Source organism: Festucalex cinctus, chromosome 11 (genome assembly GCF_051991245.1).
Source record: "Festucalex cinctus isolate MCC-2025b chromosome 11, RoL_Fcin_1.0, whole genome shotgun sequence".
NCBI lineage: Eukaryota > Metazoa > Chordata > Actinopteri > Syngnathiformes > Syngnathidae > Festucalex > Festucalex cinctus.
Genome location: NC_135421.1, coordinates 9604154 through 9629270, shown reverse-complemented (window position 1 = coordinate 9629270; position 25117 = coordinate 9604154). Strand labels below are relative to the sequence as shown.

General features: G+C 39.4%; 1 protein-coding gene and 2 long non-coding RNA genes across 3 annotated transcripts; 2 read left to right on the top strand and 1 right to left on the bottom strand.

Moving 5' to 3' along the window:
* Positions 1 to 8725: 8725 nt before the first annotated feature.
* Positions 8726 to 11404, top strand: LOC144030628 (uncharacterized). The gene is made up of 3 exons (XR_013287307.1): positions 8726 to 9089; positions 9459 to 9545; positions 9627 to 11404. It is a non-coding gene; the product is annotated as an uncharacterized LOC144030628 (long non-coding RNA).
* Positions 9691 to 11694, bottom strand: LOC144030627 (uncharacterized). The gene is made up of 3 exons (XR_013287306.1): positions 11409 to 11694; positions 10738 to 10968; positions 9691 to 10465 (listed from the first exon to the last, which is right to left on the bottom strand). It is a non-coding gene; the product is annotated as an uncharacterized LOC144030627 (long non-coding RNA).
* Positions 11695 to 11904: 210 nt separating this feature from the next.
* rftn2 (raftlin family member 2) lies at positions 11905 to 24119 on the top strand. The gene is made up of 9 exons (XM_077537696.1): positions 11905 to 12375; positions 18450 to 18630; positions 20703 to 20811; positions 20925 to 21102; positions 21177 to 21395; positions 21671 to 21777; positions 21879 to 21982; positions 22889 to 22970; positions 23256 to 24119. Exons 1-9 carry the CDS (start codon positions 12237 to 12239, stop codon positions 23457 to 23459), a joined length of 1323 nt encoding a protein of 440 aa, XP_077393822.1. The 5' UTR covers positions 11905 to 12236; the 3' UTR covers positions 23460 to 24119.
* The last annotated feature ends 998 nt before the right edge of the window (positions 24120 to 25117 follow it).

Here is a 25117-nt window from a genome sequence, read left to right as displayed (position 1 = left end):
TTGCATAACGATGTCAAACTTAGCAGATGTATGTTTGGGTTCTAATGCTGAGTGTATTCCGTACAACAGACCTTTCATTGTCTTGAGCATGCAAGGAGGGATTAAATGCCAAGGTCGCAATCCCGATCAGGGAGGATTCCTGTACACTTGTTGACGGTGATAACGCGCAGGCTGCTTCTGCTTGACTGAGTCTGTGCCGCATCTAAAGTGGAAAAGGTGAAAATCCACTACTGGTGATTTGAATGATATTTTTACATGCTTCATATTAACATATTGACTCTGTAGGGGGAAAAAAAACTTGTATTTCCAAATATGGTCAATTTAATATCTAAACGTAGCTGATAGCAAAGCTATTAACTTTCTTGTACAATTCAACAGTTTGAGAAGTGTTGTATAAGTCAACCGCTTCTCAACTCAACTCAAGTTTATTTATATAGCGCTTTCTTCTCAACTATGTGAGTGCCTCACGGCATTTTTTGCCTCGAGATTGAAAATCTGTATGTATATTACACAAAACTGATTGAAAATAATCACATTAGATGCATTTGAGTAGGCCTGTTTCGTTAAAAATAATTAAATGAACCTGAAGAGAGTTCTATTGGATAAGCCAGATTCTTTAGCCATTGGAGACAATTTGGATGTACTAAGGCAAATCATTTTCAGATAGTTTGTTATTGTTCAGTATTATTACCATTTTGGCTGGAAGTCTATATCAAATTTTGTGAAAAATATTTCTGACAGACATTCCATTTAATTTAGTTTTATTATATCAAGTGTCTTGTTTCCAATTGAGATATTTCTATTCTATTTTTTTGTTATTGTTGTTTTTTTGTGTTTGGGGTGGATCGGTCCTAATTTTTGTGACTGCATGTTTGAAATAAACTTCAATCAATCTATCAATGCATACATACATACATACATAAAATGGGGGGGGTGAGAATGACAGGCTTTGGAAGTGCTGTGATCTTCCAATAAGCTGATAGCAACGCGTTGCAGTACATAAACTCGCCATTGAGGAAAAACAAAAATTAAATATTTTTGAAGCCAGGGGTGTATTTCACAAAGCAGGTTTAGTGAGAAATCTGGGTAAAGAAACCCTAAAAAGTGGGAAACTGCGTTTTCCGTTTCAGAAAAGGGAAGTAACTGGAACAAGAGGATAAGAGGGAAGTCTTGCTTGTTTCACAAAAAGAGGTCATTTAAGCACTCGGTCAGTTACCGTCATAGCATGGTCCATGAACCTAACCTGGTCGGTAGCACGTTTGTCACTCTGAACCTCAAGTTTTTCCCTGTCCCCGCCTCCTTTCAGCCACACACGACAATTCATTTCCTTATTCATTCAGTCCGCTGCGGCGGTTTGTCGCGTAAATACGCCTGTAGTCTATAACGTAACGTCCTCTTTTGTCACGAACATGGCATGTCATTTTGACAATGAACCTGTTGATGAAGGTGACGCAATATTGCGCAGGGAACTAAATATTAGTTGTGACAATGTTATCAGACCGCGTAAATCTGGCATTTCCGCACAGTTAGTTACCTTTTTGAGCGGTACAGTTTCACATCTACATGCACAACTTAATCCGTCCTTACATTTGCAACATTACAAGAGGTAGTCGTATGCGCTCACATCATAGCAGTATTGTGCTCCATTTTTTTTCTCATACCCGTTTGAATAATGTTTTATATTTCATGTGTATATTTTGTGTTTTGTCTGAACCTGGCATTAAAAGTGTGGCTTTGGTCAGAGACACGAGGGTGAAGTTAAGTTAGGCTATATTCAAATTTGTTAGCAGTTTGAAAACTGCAAACTGAAACTTATATTTTTTTAATTACTAATTATAAGTAATAAAAATGTATATGTAACAAATTCCCTTCTGGTATTAAAACATATATATCTACAAATATTTATCATGCAACAACAATATAATAATTTAATAATTTCTCATTAATAATAATTAAAAATTGTCAATATACAAAATGTGTGCTTTTCATTTGACAGCCATGATTTCCAATCTACACATCTAAAATGTCACAGTATCGTTCCCATGGATTCCTGTCCTCGAGGGACCATTTACTAGCCTCCATGTTAAAGGATCCCCTGAATGCCTGTGAACAGTCCAAAGATGTCCATTTTTAGGATTCATCCTCTGGAGAGACCAAAGACATAAAAAAGTGGGATATATCAAAGAAGAGGCAACCAGAGACTTTTTTGGGTGAAACCCAAAAATGGGAGCTTTTAACAGAGCTTCTTCTTCTTTTTATAGTTCATTCAGCTAGCAACAAAACCTTTCGTTTTTGTTGCTGTTCTTTAAAACGAAATTTTAAAAAACATTTGGAAGGTGGGGTCCTCTGGAATACTTGCAAGTCAGAGGAGATATGTGTCAGTCCTTGAGCCACACAGCTGTGGAATGTGGTCAGCCAGTGAGGCCCATTAGTGTACCAAGCTCAGCTCTCGCACTCCTGCGTTACGCGCAGCTGAGATCCCAGCAAACGCCGCACTTTAGCTAACTACTACTAACATGAGAAAAAGTGTTAAACCTACTCTTTAATGTTTTTCAACAGAAAGCGCACAAAGATACTTGAGTTAAAGTTGCTCTACAGAGGAATTTTATTTTCAATAGCCTTGTTGTTTGACCATTAACTAAAAAAACATCTTAGTTGGTTCACTTGCTCATGGGTTGTTTTTTTATTGCTTGGTTCATTAGTTTGCTAGTTGTATTGTTGGCTATTGGCTAATACAACTCAATATTTGTTCGTTAGCAAATTAGCTTGTTGATTAGATGGTTCATTAGGTATTATCCAGTTTGTTATTATTAGCTATTTTGATCAAGGTTTGTGAGTTGGTTGATTATTTAGCTAGGAGAGTACTAGTATGTTATTTCTTTAGTAGGCCTCTGTTTGTTGTTTCAATTGTTATTTTGTTGCTTCATTTATGTTAGTTGGTTAACTAGATGCCTTAGTCTGTTAGTTTGTTCATTAGGTAGTTAATTGTTAGTTGGTACATTATAGTTATATAATTTATTTGTTAGCTAGTGAAGCTGATGGTTTGTTAGTCTGTTCCTTCATGCATCTGTTTTTGGGGTCGTTTGTAGGCAGGTCATAGGTAGTTGGTGTCACTGGATTCATTAGCTTGTTAGTTAATTTGTTAGCTGGTTTGTTACCTTGTTAGTTCATTGGTTGGTTCATTAGCTACAGCATTTTTTATTGCTGGCTTCGTCCTAGTTTGTTATTTTGTTAGTTCGCTACTTAAGGTCATTCAGTAGAAATAAGATTGGTTAAGTACTTTTTTGTACATTGCAAGTAACTGGAGCCTATCCCAGCTTACTTTGGACTTATGATGTGGAGTACAAGCTGGGCTAGTCACCAGTTATACCTTATTCAATTGAATGATGTCATCAAATATCATTTTATTACTTAAAACAATTCAATTCAAAATGAAGGTACAATTTACTTACTCCTGTAAAAACCTGTAAATTTGTCTAATGCATGTTTTGTTTTGTATCTCCACATTTTGAATACTATAAATATGTTAATGCTATATGACTGGAGTTAAACTACAGTATTGTGCTACTAATACTGTAATCGCTATTAGTATAGAAGGATTTCTATGCTGACTGACCTGTCAAGTGTTAAAAAGTGGTCAATGGTCAAGTGGCCCACTGTTGAAAATCGTGCCTTGGTGCTATGCTGCCACCTTGGTGTGAAAAAGTTAAATTACTTTTGGAGGTGTGTTTGTATGTGTGCCTGTGTGCATGGTGTTCTGTGTGCATTCCTCTTGGGGGTCCCTTCAGGACCTTGAATCAATTTTCATCTAAGAGGAAGAAAAGGTATTTTTCAAATCAGTCGAAGGTAGATCGCACCAAGATTGACCCGCTGGTCGATCTCTGTGGCGCCTTTTCTGATCTCCCTGAGTGAGGAGCCGAAGTACTTGAATGAACTGACGTCTTCAAGCGTCACACTTTCAAGTAGGATTGTAGGTCATCACCAGGATCATCGGAATTTCATGCGAGAGACTCAGGTCAGCAATAGTTGCTGTCATGCTGTAAACTGATTAGGGAAATTGGAATCACAATTCATTTTAAACAGTGCTGTCTGTTCCTATGTCAAAAGAAAGCACATTTACATCACACCTTGACCCATTGATATGTACTGACCATAAAGGTTAAGGAAAGATTAGGAGACTTGATACGAAAATAAATGGATGGATGGATGGATGGATGGATGGATGGATGGATGGATGGATGGATGGATAGATGGATGGATGGATGGATGGATGGATGGATGGATGGATGGATGGATGGATGGTGTACTTTTGGGACAATTTAGAAACAACACTTGTACTGCATTAGAGTAAGGACAGTGAGTGAACGCCCTAGAACATATTTAAAGACCATTATTAGCAAATTCAACTATTAAAGTTTATTTCTGTACTTCATTGGTTGCTCAGAGTAAAAAGTGCCGCCAGTTACATTTTGCTGTAACTTCATTTAGCAAAACACGACCTGCACCCATTAATGCACTTTATTAGTATGGTGTTTTTTATTAGATTTTTTATTTTTATTTTTGTTATTAAACAAATATTGCTACTGACCTGCTCCTGATGAAGTATTTGGCACATAAACGTGCAGGTTTCTGTGATTGCAATATATCATTAATGGTATTAAAAGGTGGATTAACAGGTAAACACTGGACAGCATCTCCTCAGGTTTTGTTTCAACGCTCCATGCTGTGAAGAAATAGATTGTGGCCTTCCTTCACTAGTTATGACATTAACCCGATGCAACACAAATAAATATTTTTTGCCTGTTAAGTAGTGAATGAATTAACACACTTGTGATTTTTATTACATTAGGAATTGGGATTGCGCTATGATTTTACAACACCAGATGGAGCCAAAAACAAACAAATTCAACCATGGAGACAACCTTCAACTCCAGCTCGCTATCGTCCATTCTTTTACGTAATCACCTATCCATTGTGATAAGGTCCCGACCCGAGTGATGTTGAGGTTTTGAGCCTTTCCCATCGGACCATCGGACTGGACGAGCGTGTGGGGGGTTCGATGGGGTGGCGGGTAATGTCCTGGATTAGTCGCCAGCCTGTCAGTAAGTGATAGTAAAAAGTGCATTTGATTCGTCAGTGAACTGTAGTCAGTTCAAATGCATGGTATTGTCTTTAGTGTTTTATTGTTGATGTTTTAATCGTTAATGTGGGTGTTAATGGCCGCCAGCTGGCTTAATACAGACACCATCTGCCACATTAAGATATAAATATACAGTAAACACATGCACACAGTGAATATTTTTTTAAGTGTTTCCTCCTACCATCGTCCCTATAGTCTACCTTATTAAATACCTCTCATCCAGTCTGCTTCCTTCTTCCTTTCATCCATTTTATTTCTGCAAATAATCACACACACACACAAAAAAACTGAACACTGCAGACACAATGACTTCATGTGCGTAATAAATGCAGTTAGTGTTGTTGGCCTTTTGTGAGCACCCAACTGTCATAATGAGGCTTTTGTGTGTACTGTAATTAAATCTATCGATGTTGTCAGCTTGCTCAAAAACGATTGCATCAAATCAAAAAGAAAACCCACCCCTGCCCCCATCATCCCCATGAGCATGCGCGTGCGCACACACACACACATATACCCCCCCCCCCCCCCCACACACACACACACACAACCTGAGAACTATGTAAAACTATGCATGGCAGGGCACAGAGAAACCATGTAAGGAAACACTGAGAGGGATGAGAATCCATGGCCACAATGAGGGGTGCCATCCCAGAGACCCCTGGCCCAGATTGACTGTGGTAGGACCCACACATGGTGCCGAGCCGCCCCCCGTGCCAAATGAGCATCCAGGACAATTATTATATACTTCATTAAACAATTGCTTCATTGGCAAGTTATTTCATTTGGTTCCTTAGTTTGTCATTTAATACTTTGCTTTTGTTGTTTTCAGAGCTGTTGCAGCTTTTTCAGATACCGCTTATTAGTAGTCAAGGTAACCGATAACCAATATTTGGACAAAATTTAAAATAAAGTTCAGAGGATGGATGGATGGATGGATGGATGGATGGATGGATGGATGGATGGATGGATGGATAAATCAATACCAACTCCATCTTAAAACTGTTGACATTTTTTAGCATACGTTTTGACCAACTTTTAAGATTTGAAAATTCTGATATAATTTGAAGAGGGTTTTTTTTTTTTTTTTTTTTTTTTTTTTTAAGACCGCTTCATTTTAAAATTCTAACAAAAGGTTCAGCGACCTTCCTGGGTCAATAGTATGTCTTAAAAAGTTCAATAAACACTTAAAAAAAATAGCTCCCTATTGTTTTCTACAGTAAATAAGGTTTAGAAAAATTTCAAAATATCTAAAATGTTAAATTTTTACTGAACTTAGTTTTAAGTTCATACAAAAGCAGAATGTACAGAGAGTTACCAGGATCAGTACCATCTTTTATAAAGTTCACTGAAAATTTAAATTAATAGTTCACTGGAGTTAACACAGTTTAAAATTAATATAAAATTGGCCATAAGATTCTTTAAAAAGGCTGATACGGATATTTGTCAAAATGCTGAACATCTGTGCCGATAATCAGTCAATCCCTATTAGTTAGTTAGTTAGTTAGTTAGTTAGTTAGTTAGTAGATTGTGTAGCTAGTTAGGTCATTCGTTTGTTGGTTTGCTTGCTAGTTTACAGTTGGTTAGTAGATGAGTTGGTCGGTTTGATAGCTATTCCATCGCTTGTTCTGTTTGCTAGCTTGTTAGTTATTTAGCTGGTTCATTACCATTTTAGCTCACTTGCTTTTGTGTTAATTAGTTATTTTGTTTCTTCGTTAGTTTCTTAAATAAATACCATTTACTTTTTTTGTCAGAGGAATTTTCTCTTATGTTAAGTGTTAGTTCAATTCCGAGTCACAGTGTCATCTTACAACATCCTTTATGAACCTATAAGAAAAGATAAACAAAAGCATTTGGGGTGTACGTTTTTAAATATAATGTAGACTCGGTTAACTTCATTCTGACTCATTATTTTTGCAGTATCCCTCTGATTGTAATCTCGTCTGCCTTAGAGGTGTTGCGTCAAGCTGTGAGGCCACTGCACACCCCGTCGCAAGCGACTGATTAGTTCACAGTCAGTCAAAGATCAACCCTCACCGTCTGCCACTGATTGAATTACTGCTCATAAGAATGAGGCAGATGGTCTGCAATAGTGAAGGTGAGGGGGATGGAGTGCGATGGACCCATCTGACTGGACCACTTAACTTCAATGAGCTGCTCTACTACACCACTTTAATGCTGCTTGATCAATAAGTTTCCTCAAGGCTACCTTATGATATGAATATGAAAGTGCTGACGGAATGTCATAAAAAAGATTGATTGTCAATATATTCATTAGTTTTCTGGAAATTTAAATAAATTCAATAAAATGTTTTTGTAAGTTTTTTGTCACTCTATAAAGTCCTGGTTAATGATTTTGCTACAAGCAAAGGGTGACTGACTCAAATTCCTCACTCAACTATGAGGAAAATTAGAAATTACTGGATGGTCTGCACTATTTCCAAAACAACTGTTGCCCAGAGGAGTTTTTCCCTTGCATGGATGTTGCTCAATTCTCCATAGCTGATGCCATGTTGTACTTCTTCGGACAGCAAAGTATTCAAATGAATCAGTCAAATAGTTCACTGTTTTTCATTGAGAAACGTGAGTCACATTCGTGCAACGCACAAAAATCTTATCAAAAAAATCTTCCTTCTGTATGCAATTAACTATATTTTTTGTTCTCTATACCTTCAGGATTGTGACTTTTATATTGAGAACAAATCAGACAAAGCAGGAGGAGGATCCCTCATCCTGCATGAAGTCAAACAGGAAGTAGATGTCCGTTCAGAATTGACAAATATTCCATGAAATATTGTGTTTGTGCGTGGAAAAACAGGATGACCAGTTAAAAATAGGCTGATAACAAATACAAATATGGTCACGAGGCCTCCTGTCCAGATGTGTCAAGCAGGGACAGGACCTGCTGAGCCATCATTACCATGGAAATATCAATATGGGAAGAGGATGCTGCTTCTTCCCAAAGGAGGATCTGGGATCCAGGTTTTAAAAAAGAAAAAAAAAATATGTGGAGATTAGCCATTTGCAGAGGAAGAGCAGCTGTTTGTCAAATCTGGATAAAATTCTTGCATATAAGTGATTTATGCTCCAGTCATGCATTCTGTAGCTCTTGTCTTTTGGGTAAAGCTGGAGCCTATTCCAGCTGACCTTGGGTCAAAAGCGGTGTGCACACTTCTTGCCAGCCAATTGCAGGGGCACATATATGTAAACAACCATTGACGCACACTCATACTTATATTTGTGACCTGTCTGTGAAAGGCGCTATACAAATGGTTACTTACTTACTTACTTACTTACTTACATGTGGTCTTCAATCATCATAGATATATAATAATGTATTTTTGTTTGTTTGTTTTTTGTTTTTTTACATAATATGTTAAGGGTAAAAAAAAAAAATGTCAGTAAAACGTAAACGCGAAGGAATCTACTGCCTTGTGCTAAACCACAAATTGAATGAACAGAAGTTGTGGATTTTGACTTGTTCCATCGCTGTTTGCATTACTGTAGTTTGTACGCCAGATTCCTTGGTCACTCTATAGGTCGCTTGCACATCGTAATGCATCATGGGAATTTTTCCTTCGGGCGCCATATTGGGTGTCCGCCGGTTCACAAGGTACACTCGCGAGTTACACGGTAGAGCTTATCAACCTGATGTAATTTTCGCAGTATTTTCACGATTTACCGGAAGATCAAAAACAACGATACAGGCAGAAGGTGTCTCTGTGTGGCGGGATTGATCCTAATTACGTCCTGACCAAGGGTGATTTTTTTTTTTGACGGAGAAAGCTTGCTGGCCAAATGTGACATCTCTGGACATCTTTCCCTACCTCGGGTTGACAACATGCTCCATAACACGCCAACAAATCCCTGGAGGCTTACAATTATTTTGTAAGCGGGTGGATACAGAGTGTAAACTTTAACATCGCATCAGAAGAAACGGTTGCTGTTGCACGTAAGTAAACCACATGGTGTTGGTAATTCTGCACAAAAAAATGTTGATTTGTTCTCAGGCTTCCTGTTATCATTGTGTTTACATGCACAGCTAGGTTTACCTGATGTGGTTTTTCTAACAATTTTATAACAGGCAAATATGGCAGAGCGTATAAGAATAAAAAGTAACTATGCACAGCCTCCCCGTGGCTTAATTAAATTTAATGCTACCCTTTCACTAGTTACATGTTACTTAATCAACTTATTCTAAATGGTTAAGGTTAACCACTCTCAGAGGACGTATTTTTAGTTTCAGTTTCCAGTACAATAAAACGTGTTCATGGTAACTACTGAGCATACTGACAGCTTTTCTTATGATCTCACGGTTAAGGAGGCTGTCACAACACCCAATTTCTGTCTGGTGCCAGATGGCAACAATTCCCATCACTTGTCACGACAACACCAATAGTATTACCAGGTATGTATGGCTTTACTTTTTGTAGTTTCTTATTTAATTCTATGTTTCATATTTTCATTACAATGTTTGTAATATTTTCAGATTCAGGCACAGATGAGTTTAACTGGACGGACTTCTGCGACTTTGTGGTGTGGACAAAGTGTGATTGAGCGAGTCCACCCAGATCGCTCGTTTTGGCCAGTTGGAAAAGCCAGAGTTTTTTTTTTTTTCAAAATCCCCTCCTTACCTGAACTGCTCGGGAGAGCATTTACTAGATCAGCAGTGGACTTCCAGTGTTCCTGCTCAGCCGCTGTCACCTACCACTTGCTCATGTACTTCAAAGATGCGGAATAAAGTAGTTTTTTGTGCTGCAGCAGATTGTAAAATCAAATGATATCACTTGAAGTGTGCCAATCTAGACTGCCAAAAGGACAGTGGTTTTGTGACAAGTGTGAAACAAGGATTATTGGGAAAACTGTAACACAGTACTGGTACTTGTCTTACATTAAACAAATTTAAAAGAGAGCAACTTTTTCCTCTGTACATAGCATAATGAAAGTCATTGCGTACCCCATCAACATTACATCATACCGTCATCTCAGGATGGTAGGCACCTGTGCTAAAATAAACTACATTAATTAACAGTTCAATTTTATCCCTGAAATTACTACATCGAATCATTATTCACTTCATTTTTTGTGCTTTTAGAAATAATAGAGATTTATGCCATTACTTTAAGAGGGACCATATTGCACATTGAGTCAAATCCTGTCATTTGTATTATGTATAGCTTTGTAAACAAACCCAACAATAGAATTTGTATAAACGCTGCCTTTATTAGCGCCAAACAAACAGTCGCATGTTGTCCTCCTCCAATGCTTTGATGCTCGCCTTCGTTTCCATCATGTCATTGGCAATCAAGTCGGTGTGGCATGAGATCCCTAAAGAAAAAAATAAAGAAAAAAATCACAAAAAAATACGGTACCAGTAATAGGTTTAATATATTAAAGTAGTATAGTTTTTTTGTCAGTGTAAAAGAAATGTACACATTTTGTTGCGTTTTTTAATGTATGAACATTGCTACAGGCAAATACTTATTTCTATAAACACTTCCAAATGTCTCTAAAATATAAGGTGCGTGTACACACACAAACAAACACATACATTCACTCATGCATACAATATATCATGTAATGAATTCTGAGTGGCATACCAGAGTCAATGATGTCAGCAGTACTTGAGGGTACAGGTTACTGGAGCCATCTGGCTGCATAACTGCAACAATCTCTGCCACTTCGAGTCGTCTTTTCTTTGCTTGTCTCTCCTGTGCACGTTCATATCTTGGCACCGACTGGGCTGAGACATAGATGTTGTAACTTGGGACCCAACTTTAATGTTGGAGCCCAGTCGGGATGATTGGACAGAAAAACGGGCGCAGGGCGACCTGTTAAAATAAACAAATATATAAACAAATAAAATATGGAAAGACTGGTTATTTTACCGCAGTAGGGTGGCCGTGAATAAGTTCTTTAGCATGATGTGTAGGCTACCGGGGGTCTGTTTTCTTGCATCACCCCCGGGGGTCTGTTTTCTTGCATCAGCCCCTTCTGTCTCTTTTTTTTCCAAGTTTACATTTTGCCACCAAAAAACATGTTATCGGCATTAAAAGCCCGAGACTAATCAATCCAATTTCAGCAGTAAACACTTTGCACTGGCACTACTTGGGTGAAAATGTTCGATGTTAGCTTTCGGCTAACGTCCGCTAGCCAGCTTGTACTACCGAACTTGCTTGCTCATGAATCCAAAACATAAGCAACTTGCCCATATATGGGCGGTCGAAACGTTATTAATCCTCATGCATTAAATAAAGGTAAACATCCTTACCGCTCACAAAGTGATCGCTGCACACACGAGCCCAAAGTAACGACTTCCCTCCGGAGTCCGCACTCCTCTGTCTCCAGGCCCTGGTTCCTAATTATTTTCGGAATTCGGAAAAAAGACCGACCATTTTCCCCCTTGGCTTTGTTCGAACAGCCAACGATGCAGCAACAATGTACCATTTTAAACGCAGAAAACAAACGTGATAGATACGTGTTAGACCGAATCGCTACGTAAATGGAGGCCACCCAGCATGGCGACGACGAGAAATCCGAGGCGGAAGTGACGACATGTGCAAGCGACCTATGAAAAGTGTAAACTATAGAACGTTTCCTGTCATCAAAGAAGTGGCTGAACAATAACATAGGCACAGGTTGATTATTATTATTATTATTATTATTATTATTATTATTATTATTAACAATTAGACGATTAAATTAGAAGAAGGAAGACGATATTATTTTGAAAAGTCGAAGAGGAAATTGATTCATTTTCGCGCTCTTGACTGCGTGGGAAAGTTTTTCTCGGGAGAAGAGTCCACTCCACTCCGTCTCCCCACGCCACGCTTCACAACCCACTCGACAGCGGGACAAGGTACCGGATTCAGTTTGCTCCTCAACTCCGGCTTCGACTCTCTTTGTTCGGCTTCGGCTGCAACGAAACCCCCGCGGAAGACCACCACCGCGTACAGCTCGGAGGATGACTGCGGCCCGTTAGTTAGTTAGTTAGTGTGGGTGCAATTTGCAAAAGTCATCCAAAGAGAGGCAGTGGTCAGCCGGACTTTGGGAAGACTTTGAGCGGCTCCTCCGCTGCTCTCCACCCGCCTCTGAGGCCATGGGCTGCGGTTTGAGGAAGCTGGAGGACCCCGAGGACAGCAGCCCCGGGAAGATCTACTCGACGCTGAAGAGACCTCAAGTTGAGACCAAGACGCAGACAGTCTACGATTATGTCCTCCTCGACTTCAGCTTGGAAGGTAGACGCTGAACATGTAGTGATTTTATTAATTAATTAATTTTTTTATTTTTTATTTAAAAAGTTAAATTCACTTTTATATTTGTTTTAAAATAATGGTTAAGGTTCTCTCCATAACGGTGTCTTTTGATGCACTTCAGAAGGTCCGTGAAGTAATGTAAACTAGCATGATAACGCAAATGGGGATCTGGGGTGTTTCTCCACTGCAGACAGAAATTAATGGCAACTTTTGTATTCCTATCATTTCTAAATTATAATTCTTGGTCGTAAAACGGCCGCAGGGTGGTGGCCGATGCCGCGAGTACCGATACCTTAAAATTGACACTGGAATCGGCACAGATACGATTTCTCGTATTGGTAGTACCTTACTATAGACTTGATTTGACAAAGCAGAGTAAATCTTAATAGCGGAAGTTTGCACGTGACACCCATTGAAAAGGAATGACGGGAAAAATAATTGCATAAATTATATACCGGTGTATATATATTTTTCTAAATAATCGGCAGATTAATCGGTAATCTTTTTTTTTCCTGCCAAAAATTGGTATCGGCATCAGCCTAAAAAAATGCACATCATTCGGGCCCTAATATTATTTAATATACTCAATTAAACCTCCTTCATATCTCATTGTAAGTACAGTACTCTGCATGAACGCCACTCCACTGCCTCTCGGGCCACTGTGTGCACAATAAGAAGAGTGTGTAATTATTTTTATTCATTGTGGGGGTTTTTTGTTTTGTTTTTTTTGCTATCGTTCTAGTATATTCTTACTATATTTTGTCACTAATGTATTTCCTGGTTGTTCTTCAAAGTTGTATTTAAAGTTGAGTTCTCAAAGATTCAAGGAACTTATTATTGTCACACCAACACACATTTTTACATGACGGGGCACGAAATAGGACACCCGAGGTCCCAAGTTACCCTCGTAAATCTCAAGACTTGTGAAAATCAAAATTGAATGAAAAAATACGATAAAATATCACGAGATAAAGGAGATGCTTAATTACAGTAAGAATGTATCTAAAGATGAAGTGCAGCAAAGGTGTGGCTGTAGCTGAATGAAATGCAAGAGGCTTGAATTTCACATATTTACAAGGTCATATTGTTCTTGACAAAAAGAATAGAGTGTGTAAGAAGAAAGTGTTCAACGTGCTGGGATGAATGGGCATGAAGCTATGGTGGTAGTTTTGAGTGGTTGAGTTTTGGTAATTGAGTAGATACTAGGTTTTGAAATCAAAGTAATCGTTCTTATTAAACGTGATTTCATTGTTTATAAAAGTAATAGTTATTGGGGGGGTTTCCAATAATCGCCTAGCCCATGGCAGACCGAGAAGGTGACAAGAGCTTGTTTAAAAGTATGCTCAGATGTCATCTTGTCAGTTTTCTTCCCAGCAACAGGCTCCTTCTTTCAGCTGATGTAGAAATAGGTCAGGGAAGGTTTTTCCTGCCGAGGCTAGTACTTGTATTGCACGCACATGCACACACACTCGCATATGCAATCACGCACACACTTGTGGTGGTTATGCATTACAATGTAAAAAGACACCTACATTGATTATGGAATCTAATATTGGTTATGTGTGATAATCCGGGAAGCTCATCTAGTTGCTTTTTTTCCCCAGAGGCTAATCCCTTCATGTGGTTTTCTGGTGACCCATTTGGAAGGAAACAGCGTTTAAGTAGAGAATGGGAGACCATCATGTCAACAAGCAGGCAGACACAATATGAGCAGACAAGAGCTTCAAAACTGGTGACTGTTTGTTGTCCTGAACAACTATTAGAATTTTAGGAAAGCAGAAGTTGAGTAGACTGTCCATCCAGTCCATCAAAGTAGTGCTTTGTGTCTAATACTCCAACATTATTCTTGTTGTAGTTTTAATCTATTTCCATTGACCATAGTAACACTTAGTGCAGCATGGTAGTAGTTGGTTAGGATTAACAATGAATTTCACGACATGTGTAAGGTATTTACAGTTATTCTGAAAAGTTAAAGAGCATCGTTTGGGTATTCCAACTTCATTGACGAGCAGTTCGCAAAAACTTGGACGAATGCTGTGGACCAGGTCCAAATTCTATGCTATCTCGTCGTGTCACAACGATATAAAACCAATAGAACTTACATCAAACGCACCATCTGTGCCTCCAAATGTGCCTGCTAGATTAAAGCCACGGTATCTGCAGTAGTCCATTCCAGTTTGGAACCACAATGAAAAGGCTGTTTTGATGCTATAGAAAGCTCGGCGGACTGAAGTAACTTCACAGTAAAGGGATGTTGGCAATGGTTTGTCTATTTTGAGGGAAGCTTGGTTGCTACAGAACCAAAAATTATGCCAGTATGTCCACTTTGGATGTGATCATGGCTGAGGTGCACCTGGCTAACAGATGCCTCACAAATGCACATTTTCCTGGAGTGTTTTTTTTGTTTTGTTTTGTTTTGTCCCAATACAAGAACACAAGGAAACACTTTCGCTGTGAGGTGCATTTGGTTTGATGTGCCCCTGTTTCCTGTTGGTGGGTGTATAATGGGGCCAAGTTGACTGGGTGCTATGGGAGGATGGGCTGAACGTGAGGATGAGCTAATTGCTGCTTTTCCGCATTCAAGTTGAGAGTTAAGCGTTTGACAGTTGGGATCACGTGTGTCCTAAAAAGGCTTGGTAGTAGTGAGGAAATGGAGTCCACATGTGGGTCAAGTGCTCATCACTAGAAAGACATTAAATGTGGATTTTTTTTAAAAATTAATTAGTTGGTGTTCTTTGTTGTAATTGTTGGGTCATAATAAATCTAATTTGACTTTAAGGACAAATAAGTATTATACAGACAGACATAATACATAAATCGTGATACCTTGTCTCTCGCTAGATTATCGATATGCCGATGGCAATTACCGACTTTTGAAATTAATATACAGCCGCTATAACGGACGGCTACGTTGTTCATTACTTATTCAGCAATTACTTGGCGGGCCGCTAGGGGGAATGTACGGAAGGCTTCAGGCGAAGAAGACTCATGAGTTTACTTTTATTTGTTTATCTGTCCAGCAAGTGACACTCCGTGTTGCATACATTTTGATGAAAAATGTATATTAGATCTTCAATTTATAAATTTTTATACATATTTTATGTTTCATCTTTTTGAAGCACACAATTTCATTAATATTGATTTAATTGGGTTTAATATTTAAGTAATTGTATTTATTTATTTATTTATTTATTTATTTATTTATTTATTTATTTATTTATATATTTACTTTTGCAATGTTAAAGAAAAAATTGTGTCAGTTCATAAAATGAAACAAATGACTATGTGACTGACTGACATATTCGGTAATCTGCAAAATGAACTGTTAGAATCACATGGCCTAATCTAGCCAGCTTCACAATTCTAACATCTATAAATGGGGGAGAAGTGCACACATCCAAGTTTGACCATTGGGGTGACTAAACATGGATTTACAGAGGGAAAAATATATATCGGTCTTGGAAAGTAAACAGAAAGTTCTCCAAAGACCTAGCACATGACTACGAGAGGTTGGAATCAACTCTGTCGACCTTTATTCGTATTTCACCTGCGATGTGATATAAATTGGGAAGAATAAATCCACCTTTTTTTTAAGACCACCAACTTGCATGTTAATAACATGTTAAAATGAACATCGTCTATACACCATAGAGAGCATACTGCAGATTGTTCCCTGTCCTATTTATGAAAAAGGACATTTATGTGTCAGTCATCGTTTCTAGGGATGAGTGCGGGTTTTCTATAATCTCTGTCTAATCTGCTCATCTAACGGGCCTCGCCGGATTATATCCGATTAAAGTCAGGATTTTGATTAATAATCTGGAGGTGATTCGAAGGCCGGCGGGCGCGTGTAGATGTCCGCCATCATTAATCGACATTCTTGGAGCCGCTCTCCATCTTGGCTGAATGTCTGATATGGAGATAATGTCATGTCATCATATAAATGGGAACATTAGTGGGGCTTAGTGCCTTCAATGATCATATTAGCATTAGCGTCCATTGAGTCTGTTTTGTTTTTTCTCCCCCATTATTTTGAGGCCTTTAGGGGTTTATTTTATGTCACATTCACTTCACAACTCGAAGGATTGAGATATTCTTCTGATAAGACTTAAATAATGTAGCAAATTATTTTATATTGATCAATCTCCTAGCATCATGGTGAACATTTAATGTGTCATCCTGAAAAGCTGTTTGTCTTGTATATATCTTGACATATTAGAAATGGAAATAATTGTTTGCAAGTTTCCTGATCCACTTCTAATTTGCCAACATTGTTAATATTTCATCAACTTGTTTTTTAAAGCTAGTGCTAGCAGGCTAATGACAAAGGGCGGGGCTGAAGCTAGCTGAAAACCCCCCAAAACAAAACAAGTGATTGAAACAGCCATAATAATTCTTTTACTAGTAGAGTGTATACAACTTGGAAATGTTGAGAAATATTAGCGTTGTGTTTTTAAAAGAGGTGTAAGCCACATAACCCTATGCGTAAGTATTTTTTCAATGACCATGGCCGGGCAATTACTCGAAATTTAATCAAGTTCAAGTTGAGTTTCATGAGTGCCAAATCAAAGTTGAGTGTTTCATAAGTTTTGGCCTAGCAGGTTGAAACAAACTCATAAAAAATGGACTCGAGTCGAATCGAGGATAAAACATATGCGTGTTAGCGTGGAGCTCAACGTCGTTACCTCTGTCCAGTGTCCACTATATGTCACTTTGGTTTCCCGAGCTGCTTGTTGTCAGGTAGATTTCTCCTCTTCACGCCTTCCCTGATGGACTCATAAACTCCATCTTGTAACTACTGTTTTCTGCAAAATAACCCCCTTCCCCCCAGTCCCCTCACAAGACACTTCTTGTCAGACCCCTTAAGTAACCCCCCCTTCTTCACCCTCCACTTCCCCACCTCCTATCTTTTTAGCTTTTCACCCTCTTTGCCATTCTGCCCAGCCTTTATTTTGTCTTTTCACTTTTTGTTGCTGTGAACAGAGGCCTCAGTGTGTTGGTGACAGGGCGAGTGGCAGTGGGATGGGAGGGGCTGTTGCCAATGAAAACACAGTATGTGTGTGTGTGTGTGTGTGTGTGTGTGTGTGTGTGTGTGTGTATGTATTTCATCCTCCAGGGACGTGTTAAATACAGCGTTGTTGCCTGTTTTTCCAGAGTGACTCTTTAAGACTTTAGTGATCCACGTTTAACTTAAATGGAAGTCGAGTCGTAAAAGTAGCAGCTAAGGAATGTTGTTTTGTAGCCACCGTAATCGAGATTGGAATGGATGTTTGGTCCCGCAGGAATGTCAGTAAACTAGAGCCGTGTACTTCTGCGGGTTTCTGGAGGTCTCGCAGCTGTGTAGTGGGCTCCTCAATAGTTTAGGGGCATTCTCTCAAAGGGGCCAGGACCACTTTTTATGTGCCTCGTCGAGTCGTCGCTGCCACTGACATCAATTTGGAGATGTCTCGATAAATACTGCATTTCAGCTAACTGTAAGGTTTACCTGTTTGACATTTATTAAACACAACAAAAAGGAGAGAAGACACTCAGTTCAAGGCTCGCGAGGAGAGAGGCCAGGAACTAACTGATACAATTCCCTACTGCACTCTGAAAAAAAAATCCCCTCCTCACCCTCTTTTTATTTGGTTTCCACGCCCCTAGTTACATAGGTGTTCCACCCATAATAATGCAAATGCAGACTGGCTCTAACCATTCTGCTGTGTTAGATGTTCTGGTTCTTGAGCTTCTTGAGTCATCTTCTGTTAAGATAACATATAGCTAGCTAGGCTATGTGAATGTGAGTGTGGAGCAGAGAAAAGCATTCTTCAGTGCAAGCAAATGCATGATAACTTATATTTACAATTATTCCTACACTAACTTTCACCCAAAATTCCACAATATAGCAAGAGCACTCATCATAACCTCAATATAGCAGAGGCTGCACTGTACCAGGCTTTAAACCTGCAGATACTCTCAGTATTCTCAACGTAATCTCGAATGACTTCATGTTTTGACGTTTCTTATCGTTTCTAATAACACGAGTTAACCAACTGGTCCTGTCCTCCTTGGTGCAGGTAGCCGTCCCACCGTGCAGTATGTGTCGTCGCTGGTCGAGCTGCCTCAGGCCCTGCAGCCGTACTACACGCAGGGTTACGTCCTGGCTGCCCTGCACCCCATCATCCTATCCGTGGGCCGCACGCGCTCGCTGCCCTTCAGCCTACTGTATCGCGCCGTCCTGGCCCGGCCTCGACTGAGGTAAGCCGACGCTATAAACTCTACTTTAAAAAACAACAACAACAACAACAAAAAAAACAACTCTAAAATGAAAATCACGTGCGTGCTGCCTCACTCAGCAGCAAACTGTCGAGTAAATCCATGAATGATTGATAGGGCCAGCTGCATATTTCATGCAAAGCTACGCCAGAAGGTCACGCCGGCGAGCCAGAAGAGCTTGTCTCATGTTTGTCCCGGTTTCCCAGACTGAAACAGTGATTTCTATTGGCCTGAAAGACACTTGACAACATCCACCAGCCAATAGTGAGAGGAGGTTTCACAGGTCTGCATATATTAACAACGGGAATATTCATTCAGCTTTAAATCGGTGTAGATCTTTAATTTTTAAAAATTGGCACATATAAATCTATATTTTTTATTAGGGGTTAATATTCCAAGAAAAACTAACACATTTACTAAAACTTGTATATCTGCGACATTACAAAGTGGCAAATTTGCAAGAAAAAAAATGACACGTTTACGAGAAATAAACACAGATTTGTGACATTATGGAGTGGCAAATTTGCGAGAGAAAAAACTCACGAAAATCTGAGAAATAAACTCGAAAATTTGCGAGGAAAAAAAAACTCGGAAACAAGCGAGAAATAGACTTGCCGTACTTGTATATTTGTGCCAGTACTTTTTTGTCACGTTTTCAATTAAGGAGATAGTAATTGCTTTAGCAGAGGTTAACCATATTATATTAAAGGGACAACAACATGAAAAGTCTTTTTTTCCTGAGCTTTTAGCCATGTTAAAATGCTAATTCCTCACCAAAAACATGACGGAAGTGGTGTTTCCTCTATTCGCCCCTCTCTGAGAAATTCTAGGTCATTCTGCTCTCTAAGCACCAGCCCCTCCCAACCTGAGAAAACAAGTGAGTGCTCACTTTATGACATCATAAAGTGCGGACCCACCCCCGCATCGCCTCTGCGGACTAAACACACGCCCACTTTCTCTGAGACCTCCATGGGATAGTGACAAAAGTAGCCTTTATCAGTAAACATTCTATCCAAATGAATTCAAAGCAATCAATTATCCTTCACATGTGCAATGACAAATCTTAAAATCCCACAAAGGTTCTGGCTGACACTGGTGTAAACTACAAGTAAAACTTAAGCAGTTTTGAGCCTAACTGAACAAATAGTATATTGGTTAATGTGCTTGCTCTGTAAGCAGCAAGTCATTGGTTCGAAACCAGCCATGTTTTTTTATCCTCCTCCTTTCCTCTCTGGTCTTTTCTCTCCTCCACGATTTCTTGCGGCAAGGAGCCTTTATGTTTCAAATCTTTATTGAATAATTGGCTTGCGTCAAGTTGCGTGGCGTACTCAGAGGACTGCTCAAAGGCAGAGCTACAACAGCAGACTGCAGTCGGCGCGTCAATCACACGGGGAGAGGCGGGGTTTTACTAAAGCGGGGGTTTTACTTCCGCATTACATATCTAACCAGCAAAACCTAATATTTTATTTTAAAAAAATTACATCGCCATGGTGTCAAAGGTAAGATTTAATCATCATATGCCTAAAGTTAACTTTTGGAAGGGTTAAAATATCGTGGTGTAATCTCTTTAAGCATCCGCAATTGATGTGTTGAATCTGCTGTTCTCAGTCATTCACTTGCATTTACTTAGTCTGCTAGCTTCTGATTGGTTAGTGTTAGTCAGCTGATAGGGAGTCAGGAAGTGTTGCTGTAGCTTGCCGGTTGTAACAAGTCAAGTTTAGAAATCCTCATCCTGCCTTTTCATTTCATTCAAGATTGTTCCATTAAGTTTAGTTTAGTTGATGAGTACAACTTGTGTTCATTGTGTAAATTTTTAAATTCACAGATGCTTTAATATTTTATTTTATTTTATATAGTGGACTTAAATTGTTATTGTACTGAATGACCTATCAATAAAATGCCACCTTTGTATCTATATGTAAGACTTTTAGTCCAGTAGAAAATAGGCTATTGTAATTTAGTGGATCATCAGAACCTGGACGACTTCATGGATAAATAACTTAGAAGTATATTGAAACTTGCTTAAGTTGTGTTTTTTTTGTGTTTTTTTTAAGTCAACAGACGGCATCCATGTGTCACAGCGTACCCGTCCTGAGGGTGGAGGAGTGGCCACTACCCGGCGACTCACTGACGGGCGACATTGTTCGAGCGCTCATTGACAGGGTGACGAGAACAACTTTCATTCATTCAATTTCCTTGATCAACGATGATGATGATGATGATGGTTTTTAATGTTTTTAACCTGGCTCAATACAGTTTGGCTGTTTCTCCTAAAGGTGAACAGCAGCGCCCGCGGGGGGGTCCGTTTCGTCGGCTCGGTCCTTCAGCAGGTGAGCGTCCTGAGCAACGGCAGCCGACTGCACAGTCCGAAGAGGGCCTGCCGCTCCCCCCCACACTCTCCCCCTCGCACCCCCCCAGGAGACCGGGAGCTGGAGGAGAACACGTACAGTCCTGGTGAGACATCTCTGGGGGCTCCTTCTCATTATTGTTCTCCAGGATTCGCACTAATCGTCGTCAATTCTTCTTAGACATGCGACTTCTGGTCTTCTTCCACTCCTGGGCTTCGGGCTGCGCCCCTCTGGATTCATTGTCGTGCCAGTACCACCAGGGGGCGCTGTCCATGCGCGTCTCCAGGAAGGGCCAGGTGGTGAGCGCCCTGGAGGCCGACTGGTTGGAGCTGACGGCGGCCTACTACCGCAGAGGCTGGTCACTGGTGGACTCCTTCGTCTACTGGGACACCCCGAAAGGTGGGGCCCCCCTCCTCCAATCGCCACATGAAGCCACTGTGCTGTTTGTTCAAGAGTCATAAAAGAGGGATTCACGCATAAAATTCGCCACTTCCTGTTGTGACTCCGGCCCGGCCTCCTGTTGTCCGCCGTGTCTATTTTTAGTACCGTCTCTGTCGCCGTAACAACCTCACTTCCTATCCCTCTCACACAAGGATTATTTAAAAAACAAAACAACAATAGTCTAGAATTGTTGTGGATTCAAAATGACGAGAAAATGATTGTTTGGGTTTCAGGCGAGCCCGTGCCACGCTCACTGGAGGGTCTTTTTGTTTACGAAGAGAAAAGCACTGCCCCTCCCGCCAACGACACTATTGTGGTGGAGCAGTGGACCGTCATTGAGGTTGGCAAATTAGTTTCTCATGATGAGAACACATACAATCAAGCTTATAATCCTTTTTTTTATGTGAGTGTATGCACTCCTTGCGTTTTGTGTCTATACAGGGATCCAGTGTGAAAACAGACTACGGACCGCTACTTCACACTCTGGCGGAATTTGGGTGGCTGCTGACGTGCGTGCTGCCCACTCCCATCATACGACATGACAGGTAACAATGTGCACATGAATACAGTGTTCAATCCATAATGATACATGTGGGAGGGATGTTGTACTCGTACCACAAGATGGCAGAAAAGCACTTGACAGATGGGCACTAGTTATTGTTATGTGTACTTTGTTTTTGTTTTGTTTTTTTGTGTTTATTGTGTAAACATTGGGTGGTATTCTGGCTTGTATTTGTATTTTTTGTATTTTTGGGGGAAAATGAAAAGAATAAAAACAGTTATGGTTTAAAAAAAAAAAAAAAAAGTTTATTTTATAAGGTTTGTAATCCAGAGTATCCTCCACAATGACCCAAGGTTCAATGAATGTCAATACTGAGCATTATTATCTTGGTAAAGGCAAAACATGTTAGTTTTGGAATTTTAATTTTAGTTAGTTTTGATTTCAGTTTGAGTTTTGTTTTTTACATTTATTTTGCTTCAATTGGTTTTCAGGGTGGTTCTGTTGTAGGATTTTTCAAAAAGTGATTAATGTTAGTTTAGTTTTAGTTTTTTATTTTAAATGTGTATTACTTGTGCGCAATATTTAATAAACACCTTCTAATAGCTGCTGTTAGATAATGTCACTTCAGTGTGACACCCTTTCAAACATCCTTATTCCAGTGAAATAAATATACTTAAAATCACATTTAAAATCATCCTCAAAGGCTCATGTTTTAAATTTATTGCCAAAGACTAAAACAAATTACTTTTAGTTAGCTTTGTAAACATAAAATATATTTCCAGTTAGTTTTTGTTTTTAAAAAAAATTTTTTTGTTTTTATTTTGTTTTGTTAACAAAATTGTTTTTTGAATTTTAGTTTTATCATTTGTTTTCATGAATTAAAATAACCTTGCTGGTGAGATATAAATACAATACGCAGTACTTCTTTTCCTCTGTTTGTGCATGTCAGCGATGGAAATCTGGCCACCAAGCAAGTCGTTTTTCTTCAGCGGCCTGTCAGGAGTCAGGCGGCAGCACAACACAGGAACCAGGTGAGAAATGTACATCTGTCCACACTGCCCCCTGGTGGTCGAATTGGATCACTAAGTGTATGTCATTATGAGAGCTGTTTTGACTACTGTACTTCTAACCTCTTATTTAACTAAGCAAAGTAATAAAATATTTGGAATAACCATAATAATACATATAAATGGGTAAAATGAGCACTATTGCGCTAAAGAGACCCTAATGGGTACAATGTAAACGCTATTGAAAATGACTGAATGTCTTGAGGTCACCTGATAATCGAAATTGAAACTATGTGGCGACATGCGCAGGTTCTGTCGGTGCACAGCGATGCGTCCGGCCGATCGGTGAGTCGCTCCGTCAGCGGCGCCGCGCTTCGGCAGGACCCCTCCCCAGCGGCCGGCGGCATCGGCGGCTTCCCGGTGTTCGGGGCAGGATTCCCCAGCTCCCTGTCGCACCTGGAGGAGGGCGGCTTCGACCAGGAGGAGGGCAAGGCGGAGGTGACCTGCATGTGAGCGGACTGACGTCAGGAGATTCCCCGATGGGAGGAAATCCACTTCTTCCGTGGCCACGCGCCGAAAACTAACTCTGCACTTTTTTTTTGTCTTGAACCCAAGCCATATTGAAGACATATGGAAAGCTGTTAAAGCATTTATTCAAGAGTACATTCTTTATTCTCACTAGTAAGACAAATTTTATAGTAGGTCAACGACATGTTACTAATGACTAGCTACAAGTAGGACAAACAGCCTACTAGTTACACGGACTTAAAGCTGGATATTTAATGCTAAAACATCTTTTGGTGGACTTTAATACCCCAGAGACTCATTTTATATGGGTCACTTGGGGTTGGAAACAGAAAATTTTTTTTTTGCCATAATTACCGTTTACCATCTGTCTGATCTGTGCTGTACTGTGATTGGCCAGTCTGCATTTTCCAGGTGTTGTCTAGCAGAGAGTCAATTTTGCTACAGTTTCAAATACATTTTGTATAAATGTGTAGTGAACCTGATAAGTACTAATTCTGCCACCAAGTTGTTGTTTTTTTCTTCATTTTTTCTTTTTCGCTTATCACTGATACATTTTTAAAACGATATATGCAATCCAAAGAAATATTACATAGAAAATATGGAGCAGAATTTTAGGTCAGAGGTCCACTGCATGCAGGCAGGTAAATTGTTATATATATATATATATATATATATATATATATATATATATATATATATATATATATATATATATATATATATCAGGAGAGCAAGTAGCTGTGCCGCAGGTTTTTATTTATTGGTTTGAGACGATTTATGCACAAAAATGTCAGTCATTCCGGTGTTCATTTTTTTCCTTGTGAGATTTACGATAGGACACATTCATGGAACACATTTGCACTGGATGGACAAAAAGAAACAGTATTGTTACCATTTTGATTTCAGTAGAGTGGAGTTTCCTCAGATATCCATTTTCTTCACTTTTGTTTTCCCCTAAGTGGACTGTGTCCCAATATTAGGCGTTTTTCCACCAACAAGCCCAGGAACTTTGAGTTCTGGGCAAAGGGAGTTCTTGGTGGTAAAAGTTCAGCAGGGAATTTATAATTTGTGTTTCCACTGCGTCTTGCAGTTCTCTGTAATTAATTCAAATGAGTTAAATTGAGTCCGGCCGATGTAAAAACAACGCCCCCAACTTTGACCAATCAGCCGTGGCCATTGCAGCTGCTGAGATAGTACTTGGATGCTCCGTGGGTAATTTAATTACCCTGGTAATTGCTGTTGGTGGAAAAACGTGAGAACTGAATTTTACCAAGGTAAACTGAAAAGTTCTCCAAAAGTTCCAGCGGTGGAAAAACGACTAACATGTCCACAGTGTGCTATGCTTCTGGATGGCAGCCATGTTGGCTCAGTCTGGCAAGATGCCATTTTAGACATTTTTATCTCTAACAGTATTAATAGTATGTATGGTACTCTACTGAATTTAGAGTTTATATGTATTAAAATCATAAATTGTGTTTAAAAGGACTACAGCAGTATTATGACATATTTGTGAATCTCAACCAGCCAATTTCCATTATGTTGCTTTTTATGTTACTATTATAATGAAAATGCCATTTAAAATTGATGTAAGGATACTAAAGTATTGATTCCAATTTTGCTTTTGAGTTGTACATTTGCTTCCT

Coding starts and splice junctions, on each gene's coding strand:
- rftn2 (XM_077537696.1), top strand. CDS start 12,237: ATGGGCTGCGGTTTGAGGAAGCTGGAGGACCCCGAGGACAGCAGCCCC. Junction 21,103..21,176: donor GGAGAACACGTACAGTCCTG/GTGAGACATCTC, acceptor AATTCTTCTTAG/ACATGCGACTTCTGGTCTTC. Junction 21,983..22,888: donor CCCATCATACGACATGACAG/GTAACAATGTGC, acceptor TGTGCATGTCAG/CGATGGAAATCTGGCCACCA.